This window comes from Micromys minutus, assembly GCF_963924665.1.
Source record: "Micromys minutus genome assembly, chromosome: 29".
Taxonomy (NCBI): Eukaryota; Metazoa; Chordata; class Mammalia; order Rodentia; family Muridae; genus Micromys; species Micromys minutus.
Window position 1 is genome coordinate 2333494 of NC_137964.1, and position 17769 is coordinate 2351262.

At 53.6% G+C, this 17769-nt stretch overlaps 1 protein-coding gene across 1 annotated transcript; it reads left to right on the plus strand.

The window, feature by feature from the left end:
• Window positions 1–3789: 3789 nt before the first annotated feature.
• On the plus strand, window positions 3790–15956 carry FSCN1 (fascin actin-bundling protein 1). The gene is made up of 5 exons (XM_080940548.1): window positions 3790–4701; window positions 13036–13192; window positions 13296–13417; window positions 13650–13817; window positions 14710–15956. Exons 1-5 carry the CDS (start codon window positions 3870–3872, stop codon window positions 14910–14912), a joined length of 1482 nt encoding a protein of 493 aa, XP_080796674.1. The 5' UTR covers window positions 3790–3869; the 3' UTR covers window positions 14913–15956.
• Window positions 15957–17769: the final 1813 nt, after the last annotated feature.

A 17769-nucleotide genomic window follows, 5' to 3' on the forward strand; every position in this document is an offset into this window, starting at 1 on the left:
TCTTTGGCTTATGAAAGTCTTTCTCATAAAACCAAAATCAAAAGAGTTGGTAACTCAGCTGCAGAGTGCTTATCTAGACTCCCATAATGCGGGGTTTAGGCATGGCTCAGTGGTAGAGCCCCTGCCTAGACTCCCCCAGTGAGGGGCTGGGGTGTGGCTCAGTGGTAGAGCCCCTGCCTAGAATCCCCCAGTGAGGGGCTGGAATGTGGCTCAGTGGCAGAGCCCCTGCCTAGAATCCCCCAGTGAGGGGTTGGGGTGTGGCTCAGTGGCAGAGCCCCTGCCTAGAATCCCCCAGTGAGGGGCTGGAATGTGGCTCAGTGGCAGAGCCCCTGCCTAGAATCCCCCAGTGAGGGGTTGGGGTGTGGCTCAGTGGCAGAGCCCCTGCCTAGAATCCCCCAGTGAGGGGCTGGGGTGTGGCTCAGTAACAGACTGCTCACTTAACAGGTTCAAGAATGTGACTTTAACTGAAAACATCATAAAACAAGCAAAGCCATCCGTGGAGTTGAATGTATACCCATGTTTGCTTGTCTCCATTTAAAGAGCAGCACCTGGAAGAGCTCTAGCTAGTGGTGGGGGGAGTAGGGTGGAAACAGAGCAGTGAAAGTTGTTTCATTGTTTGTATTTGAACTGTGTGACTGTGAATGTATTATCTGTTCCCAAGGGTGGCCTATGAAATAACAGTGAAGGCTTCGGTTCTGCTGAAATGAACCTCAGTTCTCCATAGATGACCTCACCCAGAGCCAGACGGAAGTTCCCAACATTTAAGCCTCTGCTCTGTGTGCTGGTCCCAAACTCATCTTAAGGGAAAACCCAAGGAACCTCTCTGTGGTTTTCTTCCACAAAACTCTCTCTGCATGAGTGTGTGTGCACATGTGTACATGTGTGTGTAGGTATGTGTGTATGTGCATGTGTGTGTACAGTGTGCACTGTGTACATGTGTGTATGTGTCCATGTGAATATATGCATGTGAGTGTGAACTGAGTATGTGTGCACATGTGTGCATGTGTGTAAAGGCCAGAGGTTGTTGCTGGTTAACTTTCTCAGTAGCTCTCCACCTTAGTTTTATTGTTTGTGTGTGAGTGACAGTGGGCACTGTGTACCACAGCACTGTGAGGACGTCTGAGAACTTCTGGAAGTCACCTCTCTTCAACTGTGAGAGTCTAAGACCCAAATTATTTATTCAGGCTTGGATACAAGCACCACCTTAACTTGCTGAGACATCTTGTTGGTTGGTTCTTCCATCTTGTTAATTTTGTTGTTGTTGTCATTATTCAAGACAGGGTCTCTCTATGTAGCTCCAGCTGTTCTGGAATTTGCTCTGTAGACCAGGCTAGCCTCAAACTCAGAGATCTGCCTGCCTCTGCCTCCTCAGTGCTGGGATTAAAAGCGTGCACCACCACCACCCAGTTTAAAATTCTTAGAAGATTTGTGGGTGCAGGGATTCGAGGAGGCCAGAAGAGGCTTGGATCTCTTGGGACTGGGGTCAGAGGTGGTTGTGAACCACCACAGGTGCCGGGAACTGAACTTGGGTCCTTTAGAAGAGCTGAGTGCTGAACGATCACCTTAGACTTGAGTTCCTCGTACAGAAGCTGAGGTTTGCTGCTTTGGCTAGGCTGACCAGTCAGGAGCCCAGGGATCTTCCCGTTTCCACCTCCCTAGTGTGGGCTTTTAGATGTACACCATGTGTCTGTCTTTATATGTAGGTGTTAGGGTCCCAACTTGCATACATATGCTCACACAATTGGCCTTTTGGTGACTAAGCCATCTTCCCAGACCTTGTTTCTTTTTCATTTACATATGTATGAGTGTGTGTGCATGAAGGAGGAGGGGGCAGTGCCTAAGGTGGGGGAAGTGTCTTAGGACAACTTGAAAGAGTTGGTTTTGCTTTCCATCATGATGGTCTGGAGACTGAATTCAGCCCTTCAGCTTGGGAGTATGCCTTTACCCTCTGAGTCTTCTCTCTCCCTCTTGGCTTTGGGTTTTGAGACAGGGTTTCATATAGCTTAGGCCGGCCTGGAAATCAAGGTCATCTTGGAAGCCTAGGACGACCCTTACTCCTGGTTCTCTTGCCTTTACCTCTGCTGTGCTAACCTTTGCATTACCACACCCAGGCGTCCCCCGTAGCTTGAGCATGGGATGCATGGCCTGCACCCATGCCCTGACGTGATGTTAAGTGACTAATCAATACCGAGCCTTTATGGAGCCCTGACACATAGCAGGCATTGACTTAACAGCCTGGTGTGTAATGAGGCTAACTTGTCTGATTCTGCCCAAGATGCTCCTGGGTTAAACAGGTTTGAACAGCGTACCAGATTGCAGGGCACCTCTCAGTATAGGGCTTGGGGTGTTAATATCTCCAGTCAAAGACTTAAACTTGAAGCAATCCTCCTGCCCCTGCCTCTCAAGTTCTGGGATTACAAATGTGACTCACTGTGGCCAGGAGTATATGTCTTTATTACAGAGGAGGGAGAGCTCAGAGAGCCCACGTAATCTGTGCAAAGTCCCATAGCAAGAGAGGGCTACCAACCTAGTTCTCAGTGACCTTTTCTATGACCTTTAAGAGAGGAACTTGATTTCCCAGCAAGGATGCTAAGAGCTTGTCAGGACTGACCTGTGATGATGGGAAAGCAACGCCATCTACCCTTCTTTGATGGTCCCTGGAGGAGATTGCCTGGGACAGGATCTGTTTGGACACAGGGTACCCTAATGACTGGTCAACTTCAGTACCCTGCCCAGCCTGTGGCTGGGAAGGACCAGGGCCCAGACCTTGTGGGCAGCCTGTAGTAGGGCCAGCATTCCAGGGGCTTGCTTGGCATGTGGGGAATGTCCTGAGAAGTCAGCCTTCCAGAAACTCAAAGGGAAGTGTTCATACATGGGGTGGTGGGTGTCAGGAGGTGGTGTTTGTGGGAATGTCCCTCTGGTGTGGAGCCCTGAGGAGCTGCAGTTAAAAGTCACATTGGGGCTGCACCAAGCCAGGGAGTTGACCGGCTCTTTGATCTCTTCGTAAACAGAGATCAATATTCCTGCCTTGCCTACCTGCTACCCATCATCACCACAGTGGGGATTTTGTTGGTCACTGACTTGGGCCACAATCACCACAATTTATTTAGAGTCAGCAGGGTGGCTGTACTCTATGTTGGCCCTGGAATAGAAACCTCAGTTTCTGCTCAGGAGGCCCAGGCTACAAAGCCTTCGAGAAACCCTGAGGCGGGCGGGGCAGGTAGAGCTCTGCACAATAAGCCTCTCTAGAGCTTAACCTCTTTTCTACCCCAGACCTCTCTGTTTCCAGCCGACATCTTCTGGTGTCTTTGGCCTCTTCAAGGAACTTGAGGAACGAAGGCTACTTCCTGGTATACCCGGGACCCTCCCTCTATCCCGAACGGATCATTACCTTAAATCTGGTCCTTCCCCTCGACTGGATTTGGGAGGTGGGGTACTTCAGGGTGGCCTCGGAGAGCAGGAGAAAGTTGGAAATCATCCAACTACTTCAGAGAACGACTGTGAAGCAAATGGACTAGCAAACACGAATAGGCCAGAGGCAGAAGGGATTGCTCTGAGTTCGAGTCCTGCCTGAACCTCACATATACTTCAAGCCTAGTCTGGGCTACAGAGTGAGACCCCGTCTTAAACCCCTAGAAAAACCCGCAGGGAAAGCGCCGGAACTCCGGCGCCCGCTGCAGAGCCCCCTCCCCTAGCAGGCCCGGCTAGAGGCGTGGCCTAACACGGTGACGTCATCAGCTTATAAAACCCACGGGCGCCGCCGCCGAGCTGGCTTTGTGGAGAGCTGCAGCGGGCTAAGCCGTGCAGAACAAAGGAGGTCGGGCACAGTCACCCAAGCTCCCGGGGCCACCCGGCCGCCCTCCGCCACCATGACCGCCAACGGCACGGCTGAGGCTGTACAGATCCAGTTCGGGCTCATCAGCTGCGGCAACAAGTACCTGACAGCCGAGGCGTTCGGGTTCAAGGTGAACGCATCGGCTAGTAGCTTGAAGAAGAAGCAGATCTGGACGCTGGAGCAACCTCCCGATGAGGCGGGCAGCGCGGCCGTGTGTCTGCGCAGCCACCTGGGTCGCTACCTGGCCGCCGACAAGGACGGCAACGTGACCTGCGAACGCGAGGTGCCCGACGGCGACTGCCGCTTCCTCGTCGTGGCGCACGACGACGGCCGCTGGTCGCTGCAGTCCGAGGCGCACCGGCGCTACTTCGGTGGCACCGAGGACCGCCTGTCCTGCTTCGCGCAGAGCGTGTCGCCGGCGGAGAAGTGGAGCGTGCACATCGCCATGCACCCTCAGGTCAACATCTACAGCGTCACCCGCAAGCGCTACGCGCATCTGAGCGCGCGACCGGCCGACGAGATCGCGGTAGACCGCGACGTGCCTTGGGGCGTCGACTCGCTCATCACCTTGGCCTTCCAGGACCAGCGCTACAGCGTACAGACGTCGGACCACCGCTTCCTGCGCCACGACGGGCGCCTTGTGGCGCGGCCCGAGCCGGCCACGGGCTTCACGCTGGAGTTCCGCTCCGGCAAGGTGGCCTTTCGCGACTGCGAAGGTCGCTACCTGGCTCCGTCCGGGCCCAGCGGCACCCTCAAGGCCGGCAAGGCCACCAAGGTGGGCAAAGATGAGCTCTTCGCCCTGGAACAGAGCTGCGCTCAGGTGGTGCTGCAGGCGGCCAACGAGAGGAACGTGTCCACGCGCCAGGGTGAGTTGGGGACACGTCCCCTCCCTTGGGTCCCGACCCAGTGCACAAAAGCATCTCTGCACTCCTGCATCCTTCTGTTTCCCAGTCTCCTCCTGGGCTCCCTCTAGGCGCACAGGCCACTGGGCTCCGTCGTGGGGAGGTGGGCTTCTATTTTGAAAGATCTGGGCTCACTATATCGCTCTGGCTATCCTGGAACTCGTTATGTAGACCGGGCTGGCCCGGAACTCTCAGAAATCTTCCTGCCTCTGTCTCTTGTGCTGAGATTAAAGGCATGTACCACCCCTCTGTCCCGGACGTGGGCTTCTTCTGCTGGGAGAAGGTAACGTGGGGAGGGGCGTACAGTCTAGCACATCCTAAAGCAAAACTGTCCACCTCCCCCACCCCCGGCTGGGGGCGTGGGGCTCCCTAGACCTAGCTTAGACCTTATGTTTCCTCTTCCTTTCCAGACTGAGCCGTCCCCATTCGTGAGCTGATCCTCTAGGATAGGCTGTCCCAGGTCTCGGAGAGGAAGGGTTCTCCCCACCCCCCCCCTTGTTCATTTCCTCGTGCGTCCTCTCCCGTTTCGCGGGCCTTTGGCTGGAGGGCCAGGGGACAGTCACCCCTGCCCTCCCTGCCTTAACTAGCGAGATAGAAGTGGTTGGAGGGGCTTTTGATCCCGGCGGGGTGTGCCGGGCGGGGTCGGCCCTGCGACTGGTGGGGGGTGTCCGAAGGGGCTTCCCCTCCCCCACCTCTCCTCCCCTCACCCAGGCCTGGCGCTCCGGGCCGCGGCCTTTGTGAGCAGGGGGGCGGGTCGCCACGGCTGGGCCCTCCCTCGTCCCCTTTGTCCTGCTAAGGCTCTGCAGATGGGAAAACCAGATGCGGCGGAGCTGGGGGAGGGGATCGGCTAAGGCGGGTCCCTCAGCGGAGGAGCCACCCCCAGCCCTCCAGGCGTTGTCCCTGGTCCAGGGTTCATTGAGGAGGCGCGGAATGAAGCGGCCTGGCTCTTCCTTCGCACCCTGGCTGGCAGGCGGCGTGGCGCGGGTGGCTGCACGCCAGGCGCCCTTCCTGCCCTCGGGTGCGCGCCTTGCGGTTCTGCACTCGGCGGAGTGTCCCTCCAAAAGCCTCTCTACTCTCGAGTGAATCGGTCCCCAAGGCCTTTCTGGCTGGGAATCGTTTGCAACTCTATCTGTTCCCCATCCAGGGTCTCCAGCAGGCCGGCAGGCCATTTCCGACCAGCATGGGCACGGCACAAAGTAGGCGCCTCCTTCCTGGCGTACCCTCTACTTTCCAAAGGGTCTTTGCTGCTTGCTGGCTGGGCCTTGTGAGAACCTCGCTTCCTTGGTTGGAAAGTTGGACCCTAGGCTTTGGAGATAGCTGGGTGGGAGCCAGTCTGTGGAGAGAAAGACCCCTCCCCCAATGTAGAGGGCAAAGCCTTGGGTGGGGCCTGCCTGAGTTTGGCTGAATTAGCGTTCGGAAAGGTGCTACCATTTGCTTACTGTTACACTGTAAGTCAGCAACATATTTAACTGTGTGTACTTGATTCCAAAACGTCTCTCATTTTACACACACACACACACACACACACACACACACCAGTGAGCCATAGCTTCTCTTGTTTCACAATGCTGGGCGAGGGGGTCAGAGTTCCCACCTGTTTAGCAAACACTGGTAAACGTCTCTTGGGAATGTGCTTAGCCTGTAAAGCAAAAGGTTGGGGGTTCAGGATGGGGTGGTCGATTCTAAGGATCTGGGGTCATTTCTGAGGACCCGGGAGCTACCCCAGGAGAGTGAATAGAAATTAGCATGCACCAAATTTCTGGACTGATCTTGCAGGCGCGGGGCACAGCAAAGACCCTGAGGCATGGAGGCACAGATGGAGAAGCCCTGCATATCTAGGAGGAAGGTTGGGCTTTGGAACCGGAGGATTGCCGTGTACTCCAGCCTGGAGAGACAACCTCTCTGCTTACAGAGCTGTGTCCAAGGCTTGTGCCCTGGGGAAAGTTAGACGGGCACAGGTGACTTAGGCCCTTGGGGTCTGGAAGAAGCTAGAGGGTGTGTTTTGCGAGCCTGGACAGGTACCCTTCTCTGAGGGTGCCATGATTGTGCATGATTCACACTGATGCGGCAAGAGGGGGCGGAAATGGAAGGAGTTGGAGGGATGAGGATCTGAAGGGAACCTGGGGTCACAGTTAGACCTCTTCTGCCCTCAAATGTCTGGGTCTAAGTCTCATTCCCATGTCAGCCGAGTCCTCCCCGGACTTTTTGAGGGTTAGCTGCTGGGTGGGTGTGCCGGGGAGGCCATTTTGGGCTGGCCTGCGTGGCAGGGAGGCGGGGCTGGGCTTCGGGAAACACGTGTTGAGGACTGCCAGCCAGGAATAGGGGGAGGGAAGCCGCAATCTGAGGCTGTGAATCAGCCATGCAGATTTGCCGCTTCCTGCTCCCTGGCCTCAGTTTCCCCATCTGTAAAACACAAAGGTACTTTGAGACAGGCTCTGTTCCTGGGAGGTGGAGAGCAGGATGGGGGGAGGGTCTTTTCCTCTTTGCTCCTCCTGACTCTCACAAGCCCCTGCTGGCTCAAGGAGACCCTGTGCTGGATCTCCCCACACTGCCCATCCTGGTTTACATGTTGGGCTCTAATCCCCGAGTATGCTTTCAAAGGATTTTGTCCCCATCACTTCTAGGGTGTCTGGCAAAAGAATGACAGGTGAGGCTGGGCTTTGTGGGCTGACAGCTCCCCTCTTGGGGCAAGGAATGGCTTGGTTTTGGGAACTGTACGACTTTGGGAGTCCTGGAGGATTCTAAGATAAACCTTCTTCTGGGTTGTGGGGATTGCTTATTTAGAACAATTCAAGGGAATCTGGCAAACAGCTAAACCCAAGAAGGGGGTTGTGAGTTGAAGGACCCTCTGAGTCACCACACAGACTCCTAGGAAGCTGGAAGACAGCCACGCCCCCTCCGTGGGCTCCTAGGAGCCGGTGACTCAGGTTTTCTGTGCTGCTACTGCAAAAAAAAAAAAAAAAAAAAAAAAAAAAAAATCCCACAGAAAACCTGTTACCATAGCAACGCAGCTCCAATGTGATTCCAAGGCCAAGTGGGGCCTTTCCCCCTGGCTGAGCTGTAGAGGGCCCATTCAGGAAGGGGGCTAACTTCCCTTTCCTGCTGATGTGGGAGGGCCCAGCGTTTCCTTGACAACAGGCTTTCACATCCTTTCACCATCCCAACAGAACTGAGAGGAGATCCTTTTTGGCAAGGGAGGGAAACTGAGGCAGAGAGAGAATGCATTAACCTAAGGGTATTTGGAGTCCACCTTTGGTGCCCCATGGCCTATTTATCAAAAAATGGATGCACCAGGCTCTCCTGGTACTGGGAGGGTGAGGCTGGTGTGTGTCCACAGCACTCGGTGCCCATGATGTCTTGGGCCAGGGCCTCCCCTTTGTGTGAGGGAAGCTAGCATGCTGGGAAGCGCTGAGTCCTTTACCCCGCCCACCTTATTTTTAGTTGTTGTCTTGAGCCCATCTGGCTTTCAACTCTCCATTCTCCTGCCTCTGTCTCCTGGGTGCTGGGATGACAGGCATGGGTCACCACTTATGGTTGGTTTCTGGCCTCCTCTTGATGCTCTTTCTTGGATGCTGGAATAGCTGGGAAGGGCTTTTCTTTTCTCGTTTTCGGACAGGGTTTCTCTGTAGCCCTGGCTGCTCTGGAACTCCCTATGTAGAACAGGCTGGCCTCCAGTGCTGGGATTAACGACCTGTGTCACCGTCTGTTGGTGGGGCTATGACCTGTGTCACCGTCTGTTGGTGGGGCTTCTCTTTATTTGTGGGAATGTGAGGGTAAAACCTGAGGCTTTGTGCATGACCCGCAGGGCTCCACTGAGCCACACCCCAGCCCCTCACTGGGGGACTCTAGGCAGCGGCTCTCCCACTGAGCCACACCCCAGCCCCTCACTGGGGGATTCTAGGCAGGGGCTCTACCACTGAGCCACACCCCAGCCCCTCACTGGGGGACTTTGGGCAAATGCTCAATCACTGAACCACTCCCCCCAAACCAGCTTTTTTTTTCTTTTTTAAAAATAAATTTTTATCTAATTACCTTTATCAGTGTGTGTGTGTGTGTGTGTGTGTGTGTGTGTGTGTAGGCATAGGCCCCAACACCCACATGAAGCTCAGAGAACAACTTGTGGAAGGAAGTCCATTTTCTCTTTCAAACAATTGGGGGTCTTAAAAGGAATTCTGGAGGCTTGGTGACAAGGGCCCAAGTCGGGGATTGGGATTCACTGTGGTCCCAATGCTGGCTTTCCCTGACTGTCCCATTACCCTCATGGGCACAATTGGATCAGATGGGGTCACTTAGGCTCTCTGGCACAGAGTGTGGCTGTTCTGTCCAGTATGCTGTGCTGACTCAGCTGTCCCTGCATGTGGCAGCTTAATTACAGGCAGAGGGGACAGTGGGTGACACCCTGCATACATGTGGCTAACTGTCTCCTTAATATTTAGCCATCCATAGTGTGGGTCGGGGCATGAGAGCCAGTTTCTGTCTGAGGAGGCTGAGCAGACTCCAGCCCAGAGCTGTGGTCCTGGCGTGGCTGCCTAGCCTGAGATGGCCTTCCCACGCTCCTCCAAACTTCAGTGGTAGGTCCTGTGGAGGAACTGGGTCAGGGTCCTGGGGAACCACCATGGAAGCCATGTCTGCTTCCATAGTGGGTCCCCCATACATCTAGAAGTAGAGCTGAGACATGGCCAGACATCTGTCCATTCCCACTCCCAAAGCCAAGGAACCCCTTGGTCTTGCTGTGACCTTGGGCCAAGGCCTGCCACCATTACCCTCATCTGCTTTGTGAGGTAGAGGTGAGAAATGATTGGGTCGGGGTGGCACATTCTTAGTGACAGTCAACTAAGGATGGTTCCTAGGGGCAAGGTTGAAGGGAACGTCTACCATCCCTACTAGGTGCTGCTTCCTAAGGGTGCCTAAGGACAGCTGTGGGACCCACAGTGTGTACTGTGTCCATGCTGAGGACATTCTTAGAATCCAGGCTCCTTGAAACAAAGAGTGTATCTTGTTAGGAACCAATATCTCACTCCTAGGTGGAGTCAAAGTCACTATGCAAAACAGGGCCACCAAGCAGGCCCTGGAGAGCTCAGCAAGGTCATGTGGCCTTGTAGTGTTACTATGTAGTAAGAAGTTAGTGAGCCATGCTTGGGGCACAAACCTGTAATTCCAGCACCCAGGAGGCAGAGACAGCTGAATCTCTGAGATCAAAGATAGATGGGGATGTACAGTGGGACAACCTGTCTCAAAACAAAACAGGCTGGAGAGATGGCTCAGCGGTTAAGAGCACTGGTCCTGAGTTCAAATCTCAGCAACCACATGGTGGCTCACAATTTGTGATGGGATTCAATGCTCTCCTCTGGCGTGTTTGAGGAGGACAACAGTGTATGTACTTATATACATAAAATAAATAAATACATCTTTAAAAAAACAAAAAGGAGGACAGACAATTTGTTTTTTGTTTTTTCCCCCCCTTTTTGGGTTTTTGGGACAGGGTCTTGGCTACATTAGAACTCACCTATAGGCCAGGCTGGCCTTGAACTCAGATCAGCCTGCTCCTGTGTTCCAAGTGCTGGGACTGTGTTTAGCTCTGGAACACTTGTTCATGCAGAGAGAGGTCCAGCACTCAGTGGCTCACACAGTTCCAGATCTGACCTCTGAGAGCACCAGGCACATATGTGGTGCACATACATACACAAAGCCAAAACGTTCATGCATAGCATGTAAAATACAAGAAGTCTTTCTAAAAATTAAAGAAAATAAATAAGAGAGAGGGAAAGGAGGAGGGAGACTCAATGTCTGGATGTGGCCACCATACACAGGGAAATGCTGGAAGGTTCCGTCAGCATTCAGTGTTTGTGCCTGGTGGGGGCAGGGATAAAGTATGACTTCACTCTTATGCTTTTCTGAATTTTCTAAAGGAACTTGTGGTATGTGCGTGTGTGTGTGTGTGTGTGTGTGTGTGTTTGGTACTGGGGTAGAATCCAGGCCCTTCCACCATGCTGGGCCAATACTTTAAACTGAGCTATATTTTTAGCTCCTCTATTTTATTTATTCTAATATAACTCTGGCTGGCCTTGAACTCATCTTGTAGACCAAGGTGACCTCAAACTCACCCAAACTGAAATGAGATTCCCTCTGGAAGTTGGAATCAGTTCTCCCCTGCCCTGTTGGTCCTAGGACGCGCACGGACTCGAGAATTCGTGCGTGCACAGGAGTGCCTGTGTGGGGCCGGGTCTCATGTAGCTCGGGCTGGCTTTGAACTTACGATCTTCCTACCTCTGGTCGCCAAGTACCAGGATTGCAGGCCCGCTCTGCCACAGTCTGTTACGGAGTTCTGAGACGGACCCCAGGACTCCACCACCCGAGTTACAGCCAGGGCTCTCATCACCGAGGCTGACGTCGGCCTGCGGAGTGCTGGTATAACAGGCGTGGGTCGCCATGCGTGGCTCTTACTTTATTCTCCTTTCACACATACCCACTCCAGGAAGCGGGTAACAAACCCCCTTTTACCAGCACCTGCCATGTGACATTTTGCCGAACCAGCTCCATCTGTGTGTTTATTCAATGGATTTGGTGTATTTAAAGCAAATTCCCGACACTGGGGCGTCTTATCCGGAAACACCTCCATATGTAGCTACAAAACCAGGCCATTCCTTACATAACGTCAGCGTTGCCTAACTGGAACCGATCTTTAAGACCCGATCCGGGGCCACGGGAGAATTCTCCTGCTTGGCCTTAGAACATTGTTGTGGGTGGTTCGTTTTGAAGTCTGAAGGCTTCCTTCCTCCCCTCTCCCTTTCCCCCTTGTCATTTTGGGCACTAGAAGAAACCTTCCACTGAGCTAAATTCCCAGATTTTTTGCAGTCTTATGCATCCCTGCCTGGCACATCCTATTTTATTGTTTATGTGTATACCCCTAATATGGCAGTCAAAGACCAGTATCATGTGTCTTCTTTGGTCATTCTACATGCTTTTGGGGGAGGGGCGGGGGCAAGGATGGAGTCTAGCTGAGCTGAGGTGACCTCACATTCCAGTCCAGCATTAACAGGCAGGTAGATCTCTGAATTCCAGGAGGGCCAGGGCTACACAGGAAACCCTCAAAAAGCAATAAGAAAGGAAGGAAAGAAACGAGTCTCCCTATGTGTTGCAGTAACTATTAAAATATGGTTCGACTTGTCTCTTTATCTGCCCCGCAGCCTCACGGCTCTGTCGCTCGGCCCAAGCCGCCCCCAAGGTCTCACTCCATCTGCACCTGGGGGTTTGCTCGGTTCACTCCTCCTGTCCGACTGCCGCCATTGTGGGGTGTTTCTTTACCCCAAATCCCAACACAAACACAACTCTAAGGCCCCGTAGCTTTTCATACAGGTTTATATATTCAATTCTCAATCCACAAACCCTCTACACAATAAGAGTATATCATAATGACAAAGATACAAACTGTCCTTCTATATGAGATATAATACTATAAAATCCTTAAAATGTTCATAGCTACCTAACGCCAGTTAAGCCCACTTGGATCCAACTCATCCTTCCTGATGTCCATTTTAGAGCTCTTTCTCTGTCCCCCCCCTGTCCTCTGACCTGACCCTCTCTCTCCACCTCCCTTCCCCTGCCCAATCACCGGCTCTCGTCTTCATTTTACTAATTAAAATGAGAAGGTACGGGACTAGGCTGCCCTTCTTGTAGAAGTGAAATTAACATCAAAATACAAGCTACAGAACAGTCTACACCTATGTAGCCCTGGCTGTCCTAGAACTCACTGTGTAGACTATGCTGGCCTTGAACTCACAACGGAGATCGACCTGCCTCTGTCTCCTGAATGTCTGCTCTCTACTTTGAGACAAGAATCACTGGGTGGCCTGGACTCGGTGATTCAGCTAATCTGGTTGGTCACTGAGCTCCGGGCTCTTCTGTTTTGGCTTCCCTGTGACAGTGAAGGGATTATCGGCTCATGCCACCACGCTTGGCTTTTACAGAATTCCTAGCAATCTGAATTTAATACTTTATAGCCAACCATCTCTTCAATGCCCTCTCCTGGTTTTTTTTTTTTTTTTTTTTTTTTTTTTTTTTCTTTTTTCTTTTGAGTCAGAGTCTTACTTGGTAGCCTGGGGGTCCCAGAACTCAGCTAGCCTGCCATTTCAGTTTCCTGAGTGGTGAGATCCTGGCTAGCCTTGGCTGCTGACCTGCCAGCCTGGTCAGCCAGGATCACCACTGAGGGATCTAAGCCCACTGTCCTGTGGTATCCTGGATGGGATATGGGTGGGATGGGGTCGTGCGGTGATCTGATTGGCTCGGGTCTCTCTGCAGGAATGGATTTGTCGGCCAATCAGGACGAAGAGACCGATCAGGAGACCTTCCAGTTGGAGATCGACCGGGACACCAGAAAGTGTGCCTTCCGCACCCACACGGGCAAGTACTGGACGCTGACAGCGACCGGGGGTGTGCAGTCCACGGCATCCACCAAGTGAGTGACACTGCACCCCTCAACCGCACGGCCTGCCACTTCTCCCGGGACTGGGCGGCCTGCTTGATACCCCCACATTGCCAGCCCCTCTTCTCTTCCTTAGGAACGCCAGCTGCTACTTTGACATCGAGTGGTGTGACCGTCGGATCACTCTGAGAGCGTCCAATGGCAAGTTTGTGACCGCCAAGAAAAACGGCCAGCTGGCCGCCTCCGTGGAGACAGCAGGTAGCCACACTGGGACACGTACCCTAAGCCTGTTTCCCTAGTGCCCTCGAGGGTCAGTTACCCCATGGCCAGCCATCAGTCCCCCCTGACCCTCCCTGTGGGTGCAGGGCATCCCCATAAGCCGTGCGCCTCAGGCTGCCGGCTTGTAACCCTTAGCTTCTTGGTATCTCACATTCCTGGCTGGCCTGTCCTTGTTGCTGTGAAGCTCAGTGGCCCCTTTTCCCTGTGACAGGGGACTCAGAACTCTTCCTCATGAAGCTGATCAACCGCCCCATTATCGTGTTCCGTGGGGAGCACGGGTTCATTGGCTGCCGCAAGGTCACGGGCACTCTGGACGCCAACCGCTCTAGTTACGACGTCTTTCAGCTGGAATTCAATGATGGCGCCTACAACATCAAAGGTAGGTTTTCAGGGTGGAGATGCTCATGGCCATTCAAGGTCACCATTGAGGAACGGGCATCCTATGGCTGCTCGGGGTGGCCCCTTCCCCCCTTGTCTACAGAGAGAACTTTCCCGGCCCATCCTTGTCAGACAGAGAAGGTGGGAAGCAGACACCAACAATCCAGAGTTGTCAAGTCAGAATCAGAGCCACACCCCAGCCCCTCACTGGGGATTCTAGGCAGGGGCTCTACCACTGAGCCACACCCAGCCCCTCACTGGGGATTCTAGGCAGGGGCTCTACCACTGAGCCACACCGCAGCCCCTCACTGGGGGATTCTAGGCAGGGGCTCTACCACTGAACCACACCCCAGCCCCTCACTGGGAGATTCTAGTTAAGGGCTCTACCACTGAGCCACACCCCAGCCCCTCACTGGGGGATTCTAGGCAGGGGCTCTACCACTGAGCCACACCCCAGCCCCTCACTGGGGATTCTAGGCAGGGGCTCTACCACTGAGCCACACCCCAGCCCCTCACTGGGGGATTCTAGGCAGGAGTTCTGCTGATAGACATCCCTCTTTTGTTTGTTTGTTTTGTTTCATTGTGCCCCTAGCTGTCTCAGGACTCACTTTGAGACCAGGTTGCCCTTAAACTCACAGATGTACCTGTCTCTGCCTCCCACATGTTGGATTTAAAGGCATGTGCCACCATGCCCAGCCCTAGTCTTCTTATTTTTTTAGTTTGAGAAGACATGTCAGTAAATTTCCCAGGATGGCCTTGAATCTAGGTAATCCTCCTGCCTCAGTTTCTGCTAAGCCCACTCAGTCCTGGGAGCCGACAGTTGGAGGGACTGTTAATCCTTTTGGGGACTGAAGAAGTGGGCTGGGAGCTTGACATGTAGTCTCTCTCCCCAGACTCCACGGGCAAGTACTGGACGGTGGGTAGTGATTCCTCGGTCACCAGCAGCAGCGATACCCCTGTGGATTTCTTCCTTGAGTTCTGTGACTACAATAAGGTGGCTATCAAGGTGGGCGGCCGCTACCTGAAGGGGGACCACGCCGGGGTCCTGAAGGCCTGCGCGGAGACTATTGACCCCGCCTCACTCTGGGAGTACTAGGGCCACCTGCCCTCTGCAGGCCGCTTGTCCAGTCCCTCCTGTTATCCTTACTCACCGGGTGGCCCTGCAGCAGGTGGCAAGCCCCTTGCCTTTCAAACTGGAAACCCGAGAGAAAACGGTGCCCTTGCCCGCCCTCCTCTGTGGACCCCTTCTCCCTGACTCTGCTCCCCGTGGGTCGGTGGCTGCACACTGTCCCCAGGAGGGACTCCGGTTCCCTCTGTACCCTTATTTTCATGGGGCACTCTGACTCCTTTCTTCTGACCTCAGTCAACTCTGAGCCTTATTTCCCCCAGGAAGTGGCCTAGGAGAAGCTACAGGGCCTAGGGAGCTGCCCTGAGCTTGTAACTGGAAGACCCCCATCCCTAAGCCCCCACCCTTCTCTGGTGCACCTACTCTAACCCCAGCATCTAGAGGTGGGGCTGATGCCAAGCATGGCCTCCCTTGCCCACAAGTGTTTTTCTGGGTCATGGCTGGAAGGCAGTCTCTGTCCCATCCTGCACCGTTCGGGCCTGGCTCTTTGACTCAAAGCTAGCTAGGTGGCACTGCCAGCTTGCTCCTGCACATTCTGGAGGGGGTGGTGCTCTCCCCCACCTCATTCCTTTTTCCCCTGACCTAACTGGAAGCAGAAAAATGACCAAATCAGTATTTTTGTTTTGTTTTGGTTTTTTTGGAAGAAAATGTTACTGTTGAAAGGGCCCTAGGCAAGCCTACCCTATTGGTTGTAGCCATGAGTGGTCTTGGGGGGAGATGCTTGGTGCCTGTCCCTGCCTCCCTAGTGGGTTCCCTCCCTCTCTCCTGCCTGTCCACCCCAGCCCTGGCTCTGTGATTGGTGCTCCCCGTCTTCCCAGACACCTCGGGGCTCCTGGGTGGGAGAAAGCCAGATGTGTCCTCTGGGAGCCCTGGGGTACACCTCAGGGGACCCTTTCCCAGCCACCCCATTCTGCCGAGTCCCCAGCATCTTGCATCTCACTCTGGGTGTCTCTGTCTTTTATTTTTTGTAACTATCATTTGTATAACTCTGAAAACCCATGATAGTAGCTTTGAACTGGAAAATAAAGAAAGTAACACCAAGTCTGTGGCCTGTGTGTGTCTCACAACCAAGTGGATGGGAAGCAGAAGTAGATGGGGAGCTGGCCAGCAGCGCTGATTGACAGAGGGCAGGCTCTTGTTTGGGGTCTGGGACCCTAGTGACTCCAGCATATGCATTAGTAACTCTGGACTGAGAAATGCTGTACACAGCGTGCCTGCGTCTTTTAAGCTGGGCAGGCTAGAGGGTTCATCTGGTAAAGTTTGCTGTCTAGCTTGATCAGTTTGATTCCCCAGCACCCATGTGAAAACTTGGACACAACTGTACGCCCACCTCAGGGCTTCTGGGAAGGACAGAGACAAGAGGATCCTAGGAGCTTGCTGGCTGCCCAACTACCCAATCTGTGAACTCTGGGCTAAGTGAGTGAGCACCCTTGTCTTGGTAAGAAATAAAAACAAACCAGGCCTGCCTGTCATCCCAGTTACCTAGGGAGCTGAGGCAGGAGGATTACAGATTTAAGATTGCCTAGGTCAAAGCCTAGGCACCAGGCTAGATAAATGTTTTAAATGAAGGGGCTGTGGAATGTGGTTCATGGGTAGCATAGCTCAGACAAGCTGGGGCTGGAGAGATGGCTCAGCTGTTAAAGAGCATCTGCTGCTGCATTAGGGTTTCACTGCTGTGAACAGACACCATGACCAAAGCAGCTCTTATAAAGGTCAACATTTCATTGGGGCTGGCTTACAGGTTCAGAGTTATTAACAAGGCAGGAACACAGCATCGGCTAGGCAGGCATGGTGCAGGAGGAGCTAAGAGTTCTGCATCTTTATCCAAAGGAAGCCAGAAGCACACTGTCTTTAGGCAGTTAGGAGGAAGGTCTCAAAGCCCACCTCCATAGTGACACATTTTCTCCAGTAAGGCCACACTTACTCCATCAGGGCCACACCTCCTAAGAGTGCCACTCCCTGGGCCAAGCTTATTCCAACCACCACAGCTGCTTTTCCAGAGGACACAGGTTTCCCTGCACCCGTGTGGCAGCTTAGAATTATCACTCCAGTTCCAGTGGATCCAACACCCTCTCACAGGCACATTTGCAGGAAAAACACCAGTCAGTGCACATAAAAATATATGCATCATTAGAGAGAGAGAGAGAGACCATTAGCTAACTTCACCCTTGAGAGGCAAGCTAAGGTCCTGGGAGTGTGCCAGAGACCCACAGCTTGAAGCCTGGACGGTGGTGGCGTCTCTGTGCTCCCTTCCAGCTAGGTACTTAGCTGAGCCCTTTGGATTATCCCAGAGACCCATTTTACAGAGGGAGACCTGAGGCGTAGGGAGAAGACAACTTCTGGTTCGCTGGCTCAGGATAGTGCCCAGTAGGGTACCCACAAAGCCCAGCAGCCTGAGGCATACGAAATGAAGAGCCCCACAGCATGATTGGCGGTCCCTGAGGGAAGGCATGTGGGGAGATTGACAGGGGCAGATGGCCACAAAGGGTCCAGTGACTTCCTGCAGGACGGAAGCTCTGGGTTGAAGCCAGTAAAGTGTCAGTGACAGAGAGACAGATGAATCCCACCAAGTCGAATTCTCAGGCTCTCGTGGGGCCGCGCTGGGGAGAAAAGATACCCCCCCCCCCCGTTCATTCCAACCACCAAGCACAGCCTGGGTACCTGATGACTAGGGAGGTCCAATACTGGCTGGGTTCCTGCAGCACTGGAGGGGAGGGTCCGAAGGAGGAGGCTGTTGGGGGTAGACCAGGATCTGAGGGAAGAGGCACAGGTCTTCCATGGGAGGCATAAAGTCAGGGGGCTCTCCTAAGCACAGGCCCTGAACAGG